The following is a 17,336-nucleotide window of genomic DNA, read 5'->3' as shown; positions in this document are numbered from 1 at the left end:
TATATATATATATATATATATATATAATTAGTGACATTGTTGGCTGTGGACTCTTTCTTTTTTTTTACATAGGGCTTACTTAGTTTATGGGCATCCACCTTTCAGATGAGACATATTTTAGGATTAATGGAGGTATAATAACAGTTATTTTTTTTTAAAGTAACTGTAAAAGTAACTCTGCATTGATAGCTGTAACTGCAACATACTGTCCATTGGCATGGTTATGTCGCAGGGTCAACAAAATGGAGAAATCATGTGGCAGTTACTTATGGGGACCTTTTCTTTAAATTATTTTAAATAATATTACGTACAGTAAATATTTTTTCAGGGAAAATCCTAACAGTCCAGCCACTAACCTTAACACAGGGTCCAGCAGAAATGGGTGGGGGAAACCGGGATGTGATATTACCATTCAGAAGGACAGTAGTTACTTTTTGTGTATAATAACTGTAGCTACTTGTAACTGTTACTTTTTCTGGTAAATAACTGTAACTTAATTGCTTTTAAAAAGTAACTTACCCAATTCTGGTTGAAACTACTTACAATACTGCATTCTTTGATCAAATTCAAATTAAAATTTATTCATAATTTACATTTGAAATGATACATATGAATATATACCCGAAATGAGCATATGCATGTGCTCGGGTACAGTTCAGTAGTCTACATAAATTTTAAAGAGATCAATAATAAAGTTGATGTTAGAAATAATAGTAACAATAATACTACTACTACTACTACTACTACTACTACTACTACTACTACTACTACTACTACTACTAATAATAATAATAATAATAATAATAATAATAATAATAGAATATCCGTGACGGAGATGATACAAAGATAGTAATACAAATTAATTCATTAATAATAATAATAATAATAATAATAATAATAATAATAATAATAATACTACTAAGACGGATAAAATATAATATAAAACCACTAGCGAGAGTTAACACAACTTAAATAAGCATAAAAATAACCAGAAAAAAAAGTGACGAACTCGAAAATCAACAGAAAAGTTCGATGTATCACAGACGACAGCAACCGCCATATTGACATTGTGTTATGCATTATTGGTAGTAGGGGGAGCCAAAGGTCTACGTAACTGCCATTCTCTTCAAATCTTCTCATACAATCATGGGAAGTTAATGCTGAAAAACAAAATGTCTACGAGTCAATCTGTTCATTATTTCCAGGATAAATACAAATAATACTGAAATATATTAATCAAGTTTCAGTTATAGATCTCCCCTTTTGTGCAAGAGGTATCATATCAAAATATTTTATGAATGGCGGGGAAAATATATATTTCAGTAACTCTCTAGTGAGAGAGATAGTGACAAGTACAATCAAGTGTATCTGTGGCGATGTTAAGAAATCATTTATTGGAGATATACACTGTTATTAATTAAGAAAATGATCTATATATATTTATTACAATGTTTTATCTTATACAGAATCATCTTCATTCATGGCATGTAAAAATTTTGGGATGTTGATCAGCTAAGTCCTGTCTCACGTACAAGTTATTTTGCGGATTTCTGTGGTAAACTTGTGAATTGTTTCAGCACTGTGGACGAGGAGACAGGACTTGTTGCTGTTCGAGGCCTCCTGGACCTTTGCTTGTGCACATCACACATGGTATTATTAGTCTCAAATTTATGACGTATGCATCCAATTGTTAAACGTATTGGAGATTCTGTTGCGAATTCACGACCTATTGTATTTAGCATATTTTAAAATTGAAAATATCACATCAAATGAGCTTTCGTTGCTCAAATGACACCTGTGCCACCATTTTGTTTAACTGTCATTCCAGTTGCATTGTTGACTCTGACATTTATATGATTAAGCACCATCTATTGATAGAACATCACTTTGAAGAGCCCATTATATTATATTGATAGTGGAAGTGTGTATATATTTTTTTACTCCTCTGTATAAAAATATATGAAGCTTAAATTAATATTTCGAAGCACAATATTTTGTACTGATGGATTATGAGATTTCATATCTTGCTATGTGAGTCTTTGATTCTTGAAGTGAAAAATTTGTCGAATTTTACAGAGCACATAGATACTGTAACTAATGTAGATGTTTACAGATTGCAAAATATCATCTAAAGCAAGTTCTCTGTAATTAATATTTTTAAAACTATGCTGTTTTATTTTCGAAAGTAGAAAAGAGGAGGATATATGGACATGATCAAGAGATGTGTAGTTTGATAAAAGTATTTTCTAGGAGCATCTTTTAGTATTTGTCAGGAGGACGTTGAGACCTTCTTGCACGAAACCATGTATACATAGTGTCTATGCACTGAGTGTGTCAGAGATTCCCTTGTGAGAAGCTACAAATTCACACCTATCTGGTGTTGCAAAATGTGTTACAAGTATTTGTCGGTAGGTTATTAAAGCTGCTTGTACAAGATCAATTTCTGAGTCCAATTCAGTACTTTACAAAAGACTGGTCAATGTTGATAAAGAATTGTCAAAGTCTGTTTCATATTGGTAAAGATTTGACAAAATTTTGTAACATGTGCTTCATGTTCATTGTAACCTGTGTAGGCCTACCTACCAAATATTACAATATAAATATGTAAATCTTTTGGAGCATAACTAGGCTATACAAAACAATATTTGTATTCCTTAATTGTACGGTACTAGTACCTAAAACGAAGAATACTACGATTGCATATTCCTTTAAAACAAAACATTTACGATTAGTATTTGCCTAGGATGTAGGTTAGAATTTTCTTGATTAAAAATATACATGTGTTGGTATTGAGATAATTGTTCTACAATTTCCCCATAAACATTATTTTTCTTCATTTTATTGTGGTATTCCACAGAACCCATGGCATACTGTCCTGGATTTAATTCATACAATTGAATTAACTTAAAAACATCTTTTCTTGGCTAGGACGCCATGTTTTCTGTGGTTATTGGCGCCATAATATTTTCGAATCCCATTGGTCAGTTGCTTAAAAAATTTGTTAAGTCTTTGTTAAATTAGAACATGTTGTTATTTACTTTCAGGGTAATCAGGAACTTTAAAAGTATTGTAAATGATTTGACAATAAAACTTGTAACTTATTGGCAAGTCTTTAAAAGACTTGTGAAACATTGAATTTGACGAAAATTTGATCGTGTACAAGAGCTTAAGCACTGACTGAACTTTTATTCAAGATAAGTTAACACTTTAAAACCAGGGGTAGTACCAGGACTCGTGACTTTTAAATCACAAAGAACCTGGCAGTAGTACAGTTCATGCATTTTGTCAAGACACTCATGATGTGCAGTACGGGAACAACGTTTCTGTGGAGGGGTAGGAGTAGAAGGGAAGGTCGGGCTTATGTCTACCGAGTTTATGGCAAGTTCCTCTATAATTCGTAAATAGACTCATCCGATCTCGTGTGCAGCTCTGTAGGAAGAATGGCAGAGTGCCTGGACATAATGCAGGAGCTGTACTAGTATTCCTGCATCCCATGTGCATGTTCAGACTTGCGATATCTTATCGAGAAAACCTATTGTAATATCGATATGAACTCTTAACCATTGAACACTCCAATTGATCTAATATTCATGGTTAAAAGTAGATGTTCCTATGTCAAAGCATAACCTTATGCTGCCATCTCAGAAAAATTTTCTTAGCTGGGGCATTTAAAGGTACCGATACAGGGATATGCTGGATATTTAAATACCTCCATACTTAAAGTGTTAACTTAACCTGGATTAAGAAGTGTACTTACAGAAGTATAATTTCATTGGGAGGTATATGAAGTTTCCTATACTAGATTTTGTGCAGATGATAGTCTGGAATTATGCAATTTTGCAATACTGTACTGCAGAGAAGAACTATAAGCGAATTTTTCATGGTACACTTTTTTATGTACGTAGGTATTACAGTGTCTCAAAGTCGGTTTTTTTTTACAGACTTTCCTTGCATTTAGAATGGTCTCATTCTAACTTTGCATAATTTGAATGTCATAGTGAATGAACTATAGAGGATGGTCGTGGGTTGTTTTTGCATAAAAGAGAATAGTCTTGTCTGCCTATATTCTTTTTCTGGACTATAGATAGTATATGTTGTTACCAGTTCATGATAGAGTGCCTTTATAAGGAAGTATGGCCATATAGAGAAAAACTGCAATGCTTGATCTGTTCTGAAGCCTGGTTCCCTTGCTTTCCAGCTTACTACCACCACAATTTAACACATTTAATAACTTCTTAGCACTATATTTGTGACACATCACAGGAAATAGGATTTTATGTTCACTGAGGTCAAAACTAAGTTACAAGTATTACTAGAAAAAGGGAAAAAACTTAATAAAACGATGTATTTGATGTTAAAATAGCTAAAAAAAAAAGTCATTGTTATTGCCGTCAGAATCCAAAGAAGGAAAAAAGTGTGTTTTGAGAAAACTAAGTTTAAAGTTTTACATTGTTCAAAGTAACAACAAAATTACTCACTAAAATACATTAAAGGAGATATGTTACAGTTATATGAACACTTTATAAGTTTATTAAAGTTCTTAGTCAGACATGTTTCGGAGAATGCTTCTCCATCTTCAGTGATAAATTACATCGACGAGGTGGTTCAGATGTTCGAACTGTGTTCATGCTTGGTTTAAAGTAGACTACTTGCATCCCTCACACGACTGCACATAGCACATTGACTATGTAGGACAAAGACCTTCCACCTGCCGGCAGAAGACTGCATTTGTGAACTATGCCTGAAGAGTTGTGATAGATATCATGCTATGTGGTGCACACGAAGATCAGTCTCTTTGACACGATTTTGCAGCGAGTGATTCTAGCTTCATGCATATTTTGCTTAATTCTCATTATTATTATAGCACATTGTCTTGTCTTGTCTTGTCGGAGCATTCTTCTTTTGAGTCGGGAAAATGTATCTTTGTAAGATGGAGTGGATGTGGTATTTTTCCAGGTCGTCCTGCCTTTGGAGATATCACTCTTGGACAATACTTTTCAAACATTTTCCTAATGACTGAAATTCTGTATTTCAGAGGAGTGTCATGACCTCCCTTTTTTAGTGTACAGAATGTAAAAGTTCCAAAGAGCAAGTTCCAGGAGGTGAAAGAAAATCTTCTTGTAGTATCTCTTTCTTCTTTTTCTCGGAACTGGATATGCTGCCAAGTGCTGATCAACATGGTCCACTCCTCCCATTGTGTCATTGTAATCAGTGACTACCTTTGGTTTCAGGTCAACATTCTTCACCACCATTTCTGGGTTGTGGATGGTACTGAGGAGAATATCTTTCTTATCCTTCCAGCGAATGGCCATAACTTTACCTCTCTGATATGCAACTATTTCTCTTTTCTTTAGTTTTTTACTTTTCAGAGTTTGCGGCATCTCCTTTCTTGACATTCGGATTCTTCCGTGTCAGTGCATTTAGAAATAAGAATGTCAGCTAGTTGAAGTGATGTGTAGAAGTTGTCTGTTGTTAGACAATAATCTTTTCCCAACAGTGGTTTCATAAGAGTCATGACTACCTGGGATGACACTGGTAAGTCTTTGTATTCTTCATCTACAACTGTTCCCTTTCCAGTATAGATTATACTGGACCAGACATAGCCATGCTTTGATTCACACAACATGTATGATTTTATGCCAAATCTGGCTCGTTTCAGTGGCAAATAATGCACCCAACCCAAATGCCCCTTGTACAACAATAAACTCTCGTTCAAGGTGTAAAACTTTCGGAATTTCTCTTCCAAATTTTGAAAAACTTCCCAAATTTTATTGAGTTGGGTGAGTTTCACAGTCAAAATCTTCATTGTTCGAAAAATATAAATGTTTCTTCAGTTGTACGAATCTTCTGTGCGACATAGTACGTAGGGAGAAAGATGTGGTAATCATGGGCATGGTCCGCGGACGATCAGTCGCTATCGCTCTCACAGGTCCCTTCATAACAGTGTTTAAAGGGAAAGTCAAGAGAGTTGTAAATCTGTGACGTCACCATGGGAATACTATACTCATTGCCAACCCTCAGATTACACTTTCTAGTGATAAACAAGTGATTTAAAGACCTATATTTATATATTTGCTTGGGTCACATACGCACTGAAGGAATAAAGGCAATGCCCCATCTTTTTTTTTTAATTCAATGATCGTTTACTTTCCAAATTCTTATAGCAATATAAAAACTATTACGAATGCTTCATTGTACCAACTTTCTTTTGTATCTCTAACCTACGTAGAATATTTCGGTCCAATTTTAAAGAAAGTTATTATCAAATACGCATTGCACAGTAGGTATATTTAGTTTATTTTACACATCAATTTCTGTTTCCGAACCTCAAAATATTAATTATATTAAAGTAGTGTTCAATAAATATAAACTACATTGGCAAATGACAGAATTTAAATTACGCACGCAAAATGTATTAAATTTCCCTTAATAACACTGGAATAGTGTGTGCACTAAAAGTAATTAATAATTAATTTTATACAGAATTGTTAAATGAATATTTTGTAAATTAACCTATAGTATTTTAATAAAGTGGTTTTCAAGAGCAGCGGGGAGTGAAAGTATCCCAATTTTAACACTGATTTTACAAATACAACAATTTATTTTAAGAATGTTTCACAAAATTTAAACTGACTTACCTAGTCTTGTGAAGGACATGACGAGCAGCTCTACAACCATTGATTCTGCTTCATACAGTTTCTTCTTTTGACGTCCTGTTTCCTTCTATTTAGATAATGAATTCTAAAAAATGTCCGTGCTCTACTAAATAACTTCAATAATTCCGGATCTTCATTTGGAAACTTTTTCCTCAAAAATCTAAATAAACGGCCAATTACATTCTTTTTTCTGTTGACTGATTTTTTATGAAATTTTCTAAATATAACTTTACACTCTTCAATTGTTGCCATCCACTGAGAAGAGGGATAAACCAATCCACCATGTGAAACGACCTCTATCCATCCTGGAGATTGTTGACTGGAATTAGCATCCGAAACAGCACTTTTGTTATTACATTTTCTAGCAATATAACCAGCAACATATCTGAGCGCTTCCATTTCTTCCCTTTTCATCAGCTCTGTTGTGTCAATTCTATCATCAATATCCATCTCTAATGAGTTTAGTTCCTCAGGGATTTCATTCACGCTTTCATGAGAAATGTCTACGAGATCCTGAAAAACTCTACCTGAATCTTATACTGGAGCACTTATAGGGTGGGGCAGGTGACATCCTAATATCAAGAGGTGTAAGCGATTTTCTACTTTGACGGGCAGAGGGTTATTATAAAAATGTCCCATCCCACGAATTTGGGAAAATAAGGTTTCCAGGGCGTCCTGATTGAGTTTCCTGGTCATTATATAATCAATTCCTTTTTCTTTTAAATCGCTATACAACCCTTTCAAGCTCTTAATAGAGGTAAGGAAGCCATTCTGAAAAGGTAGAAGAGTATTTTTGCCTCTGACTCTCAGTTCTTTTATTGTTTCCTCCATTCTATCTAATATCTGTACTTGTTCATTGTGGTTAATTCCGAAGGCACTTTTCAGTTTATTGTGTGTAGGATCTTTCGGAATTCCCGAGTTCATTACAGCTGTGAAGTCATTTATGAGTAGAAAAAATTCATGAACTTCTTCACTTTCGGGTACCAAATATTTAATCAGCACAGCAGTGTGATGTGAAAAAAGTTCCATGGCTGGTACAACTCTTTGCCTATCATTCTCTTGCACAGTAATGTGACCCCAATGTAATTTCGGGAATAGTTGCAGCTCCGAAGAATCGGATTTAAACACTTTAAACATTTTCTTTGTCGTTGTGAATTTTGGTTGACCCTAAAATATGTTTGCTTTTTTATATTTTATTTGTAATTCTTTTAATTTAGACTCTAACTTCTCAATGTCTAATTTAAGTTTTTCATTTTCTATACGTAGTTCTTCATTTTCTTTTTTGAGATCCAGTCCCTCATTTTCCAATGAACAGACGTAAGATAACACACCCAAAGGATCGTCCTGCTGCACTGTGTCTTTGCATCTAATTGTTCACTTACCTCAGACAAAACTTTTTTTCTGCAAGCTCTCTCTTCTACACGTTTACTTCTAGCACTGTTTATCTCACTGTTTTGCACATAGCACACTGGTAAATTCAGCGATGGTTGGGCGTTTAATTTCAATTTCTTCTTTGCTGGTATGTTCAAAAGCTCGACTTTCAAATCACGCTCATAGGAATCAGATGTGGAATGTTCGGAACAAATACGCGCTGTTTCAAGATGAAATTCATCTTTTCGATAACACTTAATCTTCCAAACCTTTCAGAGCTTTGGATCAGAGGAAAACGTATGATAAATAACACTCGAGCCTTTAGTTTTCCTGCTATAATTCTGGCACTCGCTCACTGCACAATTTGGCATTTTGTATGCTATAATAGTAACAATATAGGCCTATTATAAATAGCACACTAGCAAGGTCTATACAAAATCACAAACACACCCCGCATTTTCTAAATTCCAGTAACTACTAATAAAGCTAGCGCAAGCCAAGGGGTTGACAGTTGAGTGTGTCCCCATGGTGACATCACAGATTTACAGCGCCTTCACTTTCTCTTTAAAGGCTGTTTTGAAGGGACCTGTGAGAGCGATAGCGACCAACCCATCCACGGACCTTGAATCATGGGGTCCCTGGACCAATATTGTTGTTCTTCAGGTTTCCAGACAATACTTTGCAAAATGACAATTGCTAGGAAAACTCTAATTTTTTCTGTTGAAGTCGGGTGGCACTTATTTCTTCCCATATTTGCATTTCCTTGATTCTGTATGGTCTGCTGTGCAAATCGATTAGTCTCTCTTGTTATAATATTTACAAGAATATCATCGAAAAACAGGTTGAAATATTGCGTTATATCACCATCTGGATGCACATCAAAATTTATAGAAGCGGCACTTGTAAAAGGAAATCATGGTGCAGCAGAGGTAATTGTGCCAGATGTTTTCAGTTCTACCCATTGTCGAGCTAGTCGTGTATCAATACAAGAGTCATCAGATTCAGATTCACCACTGTCTATCGACATTGTTGTATCACTACCCGAATCTTCAATGGAAATATTGTCTGGTTCACTATCCGAACTGCTTTCTCGATCCATCATAACACTTTAAACCAAACAGTAATTGCTGTGAGAGAAAACCGCGCACTCAATAAAAGGATAGAAGTTAAGGAGTCTGTGGTTAATCTGATGTCTGAGATTTGCTGCTGTGCGTGGTCTGTTGCCTGTAATTACAATCGTTTGTATTGTTTCCAGTGTTTTAATGATTGCTACTTGCGCGGCTTGATTGTTGAACATCTGTTATGTAGCTTGAATTTCAATTGGCTGGTGAGTTCATTTCCAATGGAAATGGCGATACTGCTTCAACCCCTTGCTCACTCTTGCTCCCATCTCTGAAGTTTTGAAGTGTGTATTCCTTATTCTATTCCCTCATTGATCTTGACAGCATTGAGGCCAGTTTCTGAGTTCCACTACGGTCTACGGCAGTGGTTGCCAAACACCACGAAATTGTGACGTAATAGAAGTGCAACCCGCACACCACTATTGCAGGGAGAGGGGTGAGTAGGTATCTCCTCAGGTAATGCAGTGAACAACAGTGCAGAGTCGGACTGTGACCGGAAGACAAAAACAATATAATATTCTTCTATTTATTAACTACACACACTTTTCCCGTGTTAACTTTTATCCTCCTATTCATTATTTTTGTATTATTAATCAAATAAAATGTATTTTCTTATTTACCATAAAAAGAACGTGTACTTTACATTAGCAGATATTTAAAATGAGAAAAACGTACCAGGCTGGTCACGAAGATATAAATTACCCTACATACTTCAAAAACACGTCGAAGTATTTTACCCCAATTAAGACATAGAAGCCGATACTTTTTATGTTCGTTTATTAATGAAATATTAAATTCACAGGTAAGGGCGTGGTAGTGTTTATATCAAGAAGAATAATGACAATGTACATTGTTCTTTTATATTTCATTAAAAATTTTACAACAAATTAGGTATCTCATATTTTTTTCATATGCACAAAAGAAATACTTTTGTTCCCATGCTCCTTAAAATTAAGTTTTTACATATTATCTGTATTCTGTTTTCGAAAAGACATGGAAACATATTATCCTACACACTTGTAACATTACATGTGTATGTACGTACGTCCGCTGCTGATAAATGTCTATACTTATATCGAAGTGAAGGCTGTAAACAGAGGGTGGGGGTATAATGTCATGGTTACGCTTGAGTGGAGGCAGGGTCATGTGTCGCGACACAACTTTTGACGATCACTGGTCTACGGGGTATGTCTGGTTTCCTTTTCTTTTCATTATCTTGTATAATCTAATTGACTCCTCAATTAGAATGATAATGGGAGTTATTCCTAACAGGATACTCAGTGCTTCAGTAGATGTTGTGCGAAACACTTTTGCTACCCTTATGTTGACGAATCTTTGAACTCTATACTTCGCTTTGTTGAATTCATACTTATCACTTCCGCCCAAACTGGTGCATGAGAGAGCACCATCTCTCGTGCCATCGACTGCCGTTCTAGTCTGTTATTAGCGCAGTGCCAGACAATCAAGTTAGGAAAAATTTCCTGTAACTCTACAGCAACTTCATTTTTTTTTCCCAATATCATTGAGGCTCCATCACTTGCAAAGCCAATAGGGTTATTTCTAAGATAAGTGCAAACTATATCAGCTCAGATTCTCAAAAAATAATTGCACTTCTGTATGTTCTAACATAGCATGCTTCAAACACAATATGAGTGTTGGAAAATTACCACAAGTAGTTGACTCATCTACCATAATACTAATTTTGATATTATTTTTATGAGGTGATGAGCTTTTTCTTTCTCATTTCCATACATATATGATCAGTGATATTGATACATTTGAATTACAATGTAAAAATCTTCCCATATCTAAACCATTAAGTTGCTGAACTGAATGTCCATAGGGAAATCAGTAAATGATCTTCCTAACTTTGCCTCTTTATGTGCTAAGTACATAAGTACGTATTATCTGAAATATGCACTTGTGAAAATCATTACACATTAAGATTAGATTAGATCTTTATTAACTGCAAGAATTACAAACATTCATGGCATTTTGAGTACACAAGAAAAATGACAACATATAAAATATAATACAATACAAACTTAATTCTAAGTAAACGTAACTTGCAAAATTACAATTCATTTAATTATACACTGAAAGTGAAACACAATATCAAAGATGGATTACACAAGCCAACTTTGGCTACAGTGCCTTTCTGGGAACATTCAGCTCGACCCCTCAAACACCCGATACTCCTGTTGGATGCATGGTAACACTTAATTCTTCCAGTCTCTAAGTGTGTGTGGCACTGTCTCATCAAATCTCTTTTTTTTTTTCCTTTTCCCATCTTTGATCTCAATTCTGACTACCGGTACCATTATTTGAAATGTATTGCTAATATGATACAAACCCACACTGGCGTGCAGTGCAATTTTATGTGAGTGAAGCAATAATACAAATTTTTATATGTATAATACAAAACTGATAGCAGCCAATTCACCTAAATATATTTGAAGATCAAAGCAATTCTCCTGTCTTCAGCAGCAAAATCATCGATAAGCTTGCATAAAAATTTTCATTACTGTGAACGGTTTTCAGTAATTTCTTCTCTCTAGAATATGAATAATGAATCCGCCTTGACCAGAACAGGCTCTCAGAGAAAAAATTTTGTGACATTTTAAGATTAGAGAATTCATAGTTCTCACGATTAAAATATAATTTTTGCAATAAATTTCTTGTTTTTCGCTTTATGAACACGGTAAGCAGTGCTTCCCTTGCCTCCCATATACGACACACCATTGCAAACCCGTAAGTTTATAATGTGAATCATAATTAATTCGTACTGGTAACAAAATATAAAAACTATAATATCATTATCTTTATGAAGAAATCCAAAACGTTGTTTAAGTTTGGTAACTGGATAGCAAAACTCCAATCTCAGAATAATTATTAAATATTTGATTCCTTTTTCTTTGGTACAAGATGAGTTGATCTAACAAACACAAATACAGACATTGCAAACAAAACTAATTTAAATATCAGCACTCTTCATTTTGTGACACAAAATTAATAATTTCGTAACAAGATAAAGAGTATATTACGATTTCAATACATACGAAAGCCTGGTATATGGATCAGTTATTGCATAGCTAATAGAAAACGAATAACCACATGGTCACATTATCTTATATAGACATTCTAGTTCATGACATTGAAGAAGCTAATGGAAGAAATAAAGCCAGGGATGTTGCATAGCTGAAAGCTGACTCATTTGTAATATCCAGGAACTTAATTTGTTTTATATTTTGTTCAGTGCCTGTGATTTTAATTCCTTGTCTCATGAGGGAGGTAAAATGTGTAATAAACTATACCGGAATATGAGAAGAGAGACATATCTAGAGCTCTTCGTCATCATCTCACATAGGAATAGAAATCGGTAATTTCGTCATCTCACAGTTATTCTGATGTGAAGAAAGAGGAGAGATAGGGGACAGACCAGTACGTTTATGTCCACTTGGTGTACACTCGTCAGAAAAAGTGCCATTAAATAGAAATGCATTTCAGTTTCATTTTGATCAGATTACCCCAACTGCACTGTGTTCCAAAAGTCATGGTGGGGTTTCAGAGGATTTTATTTTCTGAATAGAGGTAGAAATGTAATATTGTTGTCAGATGAAAATTAAACTCTCGAAGTTTTTCGTCTGTAGTTTGAGGCACAGAAGGAAACAAAAGACGGTAACAATCAAACAAATTCAATAATTTTAATTGTTAGAATTAATTATACAAGTTTTTTTCTACACTTTTTTTTTTTGAGGAAATTTATTTTCATTTATTTAATAATAACATATAACATACAAAAACGTTAATGAACGTACCCCAAAAGAGCAAAGCTCGTGTTCGAGGTCAGTTCAGTTTTTATAAAATAACATGAGCATTACACAAATGATACAAAATTCACAAAAATGTCCCCAGTCACCAAATGTTCAGTTTCTTAAATATCCATAGTCATTGAACATATTGCTTATTGGACATTTTGATTTCTGGTGATTACTGTCTATTGAACATTTTAACTTATGGAGATTTCTGTATATTGGACATGACTTGTAGACATTTCTGTATATTAGACATTTTTTTCAGGTTCTTTTTTTTTTAATAAACACTTTACATAATTTACATTAAATGAGAAAGATCTCATCTATCGAAATAGAGTTAGGAAATGATCCCAGGATGGAGGTAGCATTCCCTTGCTGAACTGCAATTCCAATGCATTGACGAAGGAAATTGATACATCTAGGATTGCCGGTAGAGGACAATAGGCGTGTACCAATTTGGGTCAGTAGATCTTTAGCGTCTCTACACCACCAAGTTGAATGTCCAAAGAAAAGTTTCCTCCTATACCAATATTACTTCATTATTTGACTTTTTCCAGCTCGTTCTTCCTCTGAGACTCCCTTGCTGTTCTTGATTTCTGTTCAGACAGATCCTTCATCTCCTCAACTTTCTTTCTGAACACTTCTCTATTCTCTATTTCCTATATCTTCATTTCTAATTCCACATTGTCTTAGATCTTAATGAACTTTCTTCATCCACGGGATTTGGGTCTTTCTTTCCTCATGGAAGATGAGGAGCTTATTTGCTATGCTTTCTGGTCCCATTCTTTTGTGTCCATAAAAAGCTATGGTAATCATCTTTTCTTCATTGTGGTCCAGATTCTCGCAAACTTTCCTTAGAGCTCTTAGTTTGGTCTCAAGTGAAAGGTAGTTTTGTTTGTTATTACCTTTTTAGATCCCTGAATCTTCCTTAAAAAATGCCTTTATTTCTTTTCTGTTTCAGAGAGTCCCTTTCTAGCAATTGTCTCTTCTGCATATAGGCATGTACTATATGTAGTAAAAAATGTGACTTGATGAAATAGGAATTTAGATTTAAAGTTTAGACTTATACTTACGTGGAGAAACTTCCAGTGTAAAATCATTGATGTTCTCTTTGATTTTAGACACTAAAGATTTATCTGATTTCTTCTTTGATTGAACAGGTATCCATGTGATAGGAATTTAGATTTAAAGTTTAGACTTATACTTACGTGGAGAAAGTTCCAGTGTAAAATCATTGATGTTCTCTTTGATTTTAGACACTAAAGATTTATCTGATTTCTTCTTTGATTGAACAGGTATCCATGAGATAGGAATTTAGATTTAAAGTTTAGACTTATACTTACGTGGAGAAACTTCCAGTGTAAAATCATTGATGTTCGCTTTGATTTTAGACACTAAAGATTTAGCTGATTTCTTCTTTGATTGAACAGGTATCCAAGAGGCGATATATGCAAAAAGCAGCTCTTGCCAACATTCTTCAGTATTTTCGGAAATACATTTATCAATGAGTTGAGGTCAATTTTTCGGCCACAAAACTTCTAGCTCCATTAGGAATTCTTCTTAAAACTCTTGTATTAAGTTTGCAATTAGCAAGCTTTCGATAGGAAAACTCAAATGGAGTATTTTCTGAATGTAATAGAAGATAGTCAAGGTTCATTGGGATGAGCTCTTGCCCAGTGTATTCGCATCCTTTCAAGCCTTTGTTAGATTTATCACTGCCAGTGCAAATTGGGCATGAGACTAATTTAACATATTAGGGTCTGAAATATTATGGGTTCCACCTTTTGATGAACAAGATGGAGAGAGCCAGAGAGAGTTGCATTAATAGACACAGCTACCATGGAACCAGCATTTACTTCTTCTACAATGACATCACGGCCCAAAATCGGGCCTTAGCCTCCTTTATCCTCTTCCTCCATCCCTCTCTATCCAAAGTCATCCTCCTCCATGCTGTAGTCCGAACAATTCTTTGGAGTCACTCGTCACAGCATCTATCCATCTGTTCTTAGATCTTCCAACTGGTCTCCTACCAAATAATTTTCCTTCCATAATTCTCCTTGATATTCGATGATCCTCCATCCTATAGGCATTATCAGCCCACTCCAGTCTTCTCAATTTAATGTAGGGGATCACATCCATATTCTTATATTTCTCATACAGCTCCTTATTACATTGGATTCTCCAAAGCGACTTATCCAGCACAGCTCCAAAAATCCTCCTAAGCACCTTCCTCTGAAATACCCCAAGCATCATCTCAGTTTTCTTCGACAAAGTCCAAGTTTCACTTCCATAGGTAAGAATGCTCTTATTGTAGTTTGGTATATCTTTATTTTGGTTTTCTGTTGTACACTATTAGACTTCATAAACCTATGAGTGAAAAATAGGCTGTATTAGCCACTATAATATGGCTTTGTATCTCAGTTGTCTCGTCATTATGCTTGGTTATCGTGCTACCTAGATATTTATATTTTTCTACTTCCTCAAAAGTATCCAACATTCTATTGTGTGTGTTGAAGTTTTGTCACGAGTACTGGTTTGTATCATCCACTTTGTAACCAGCATTTACACTCTGCACATAAATTTAAATTAATTCCTCAGAGGTTCTAGGATTATCGCAGTAATGGATTCACTGGCATTCATGAACGTAGATATGAATCAGATTAATAAAACTTAAATATACAGTAATGTGTAGCTAATGAAAACCAATAAACTCAAGAACAAAGAAAATTCATTAAATCATTTACTACCGGTACTTAATTGTTTGTTCACTAATGCTCCCATAATTTTATTACAGTTCACAGTGTTTATACTTAGCTATATCATTTTAATTAAATTAATTAACTCAAACTTATAAATTCAAGAGATTAACTTCCTATTCAACGCATTAGCAGATCAGGAGCAAGACAAAGGTTTCACAATTATGCAGTAGCTAGTCAATAACTCGTGCTGTTAATATCACAATTGTTGACTAAGAATGATTACTGCTTATATACGTATATCACAAAATAAATCTCAAAACACTCTGCAGTGACACTTATAAATACACATAGAATCACAGTAAACTTTAGATTTCTCAAACTTATTCCAAGGCCACCTCCGAAAAAAGGTCATCCTAAATATATAGGTAAGGAATATTTAAATTATCATTTTTGAAACTGATGTGAGCATGATCGGTAAAGCGTCCTGCTAGTAAGGTCAACTTCATCAGTTCTGCAGAAACATGTAAGATTGAAATTAAAATTAAGTTGTAGGAAATTAAGCAGATAGACGGTGTTAAGACAAAAGATCATGAGAGAGAATGGGGAAGGAGAGAGAGAAAAGGGGAGGATGTGTGTGTGTGAGAGAGAGAGAGAGTAGAAGAAGAAAAAGAGGAGGTGAAGATAGGTAGAAAGGAATAATTTTTCAATTAATGGAATCAAAGTTAATTAGAAAATGGCATAAGTATATTATCTATTATTTTGTATATAATTACTAAATAATTATCCACTTATCTATTTAATATCAAAATTTTACTCCACTCAACAAAATTCACATGAAGAATCACACCATGAAAACGTTTCACTGGTACTAGTAGACCTGCTAGACATTATGCAGAACAATGCTACCAACTATCTTGAAACAAAAGAAAAATATCCTGCAAACAATGGTTGAAAGATGGATAGTGTCTTAATCTACCCCTTGTCCCAATGTCCTCCACTCTTCCTTATAGACAGAGATATTGTCATGCATGAAAGTTGTCTCAGGGCATAAGCAGATGGTCTCACAATTGGTTGCAGAACAGAATCTAAGTATACATATGATTCATTTCTCTTTTTGAAAAATGATCTGCTTTTCTGTGCTCCGGCCACACCATGGACTTCTTGAACACAAAGTCTTTCTGCTGACCCAGGTTGCCACCAAACTCGGATATGCCTGCCATTGGGCCAAGACTTGCTTCTAGACTGATCAGAAAGCATAACCTGAGTCCAGTCTTCGTTATCCCAATTGACATGTTGTTTGCGGCATTTTAAACAAGCTGCACAATGGTTTCTCTAAAAGACTGGTACTCTAAGTAGGTTTCATGCAGTTGGTTTCTTAGTCTGGTCACTTACAAGAAATCCATGATTTCTGAAGAACAGACGTGAGTTTCTTGGCATTGATAGTCTGGTGGTGCTTGGTATGCAGACCCAGAAATCGATCCTGGTATTCCGTTGTTTTCCTCCCTTGGCAACAATGTCTTTCCAAAACCTCGCCTCTGTTTTGATAATCGATTAACACTCCGAGATGTGTTTAACACTTGAAAAACATCAGCCCAACTTTGGTCACCTTCTATCGTTCCATTAGCTTCGAGCACTTCAGAAGTTGTGAGATGACGACATTCTATATTATTACAA

General features: G+C 34.8%; 1 protein-coding gene across 1 annotated transcript in view; it reads left to right on the top strand.

Moving 5' to 3' along the window:
• LOC138694726 (uncharacterized) overlaps window positions 1–15,845 on the top strand; it is a 30,640-nt gene extending 14,795 nt beyond the window's left edge. Inside the window, exon 4 of the mRNA XM_069818720.1 lies at window positions 1,578–15,845. Coding sequence (XP_069674821.1) covers window positions 1,578–1,694 — 117 coding nt within the window. The 3' untranslated portion in view covers window positions 1,695–15,845. The remainder of the gene's footprint in view (window positions 1–1,577) is intronic.
• Window positions 15,846–17,336: the final 1,491 nt, after the last annotated feature.

Source organism: Periplaneta americana, chromosome 2 (assembly GCF_040183065.1).
Source record: "Periplaneta americana isolate PAMFEO1 chromosome 2, P.americana_PAMFEO1_priV1, whole genome shotgun sequence".
Lineage (NCBI taxonomy): Eukaryota > Metazoa > Arthropoda > Insecta > Blattodea > Blattidae > Periplaneta > Periplaneta americana.
This window is presented reverse-complemented; position numbering and strand designations above follow the sequence as displayed.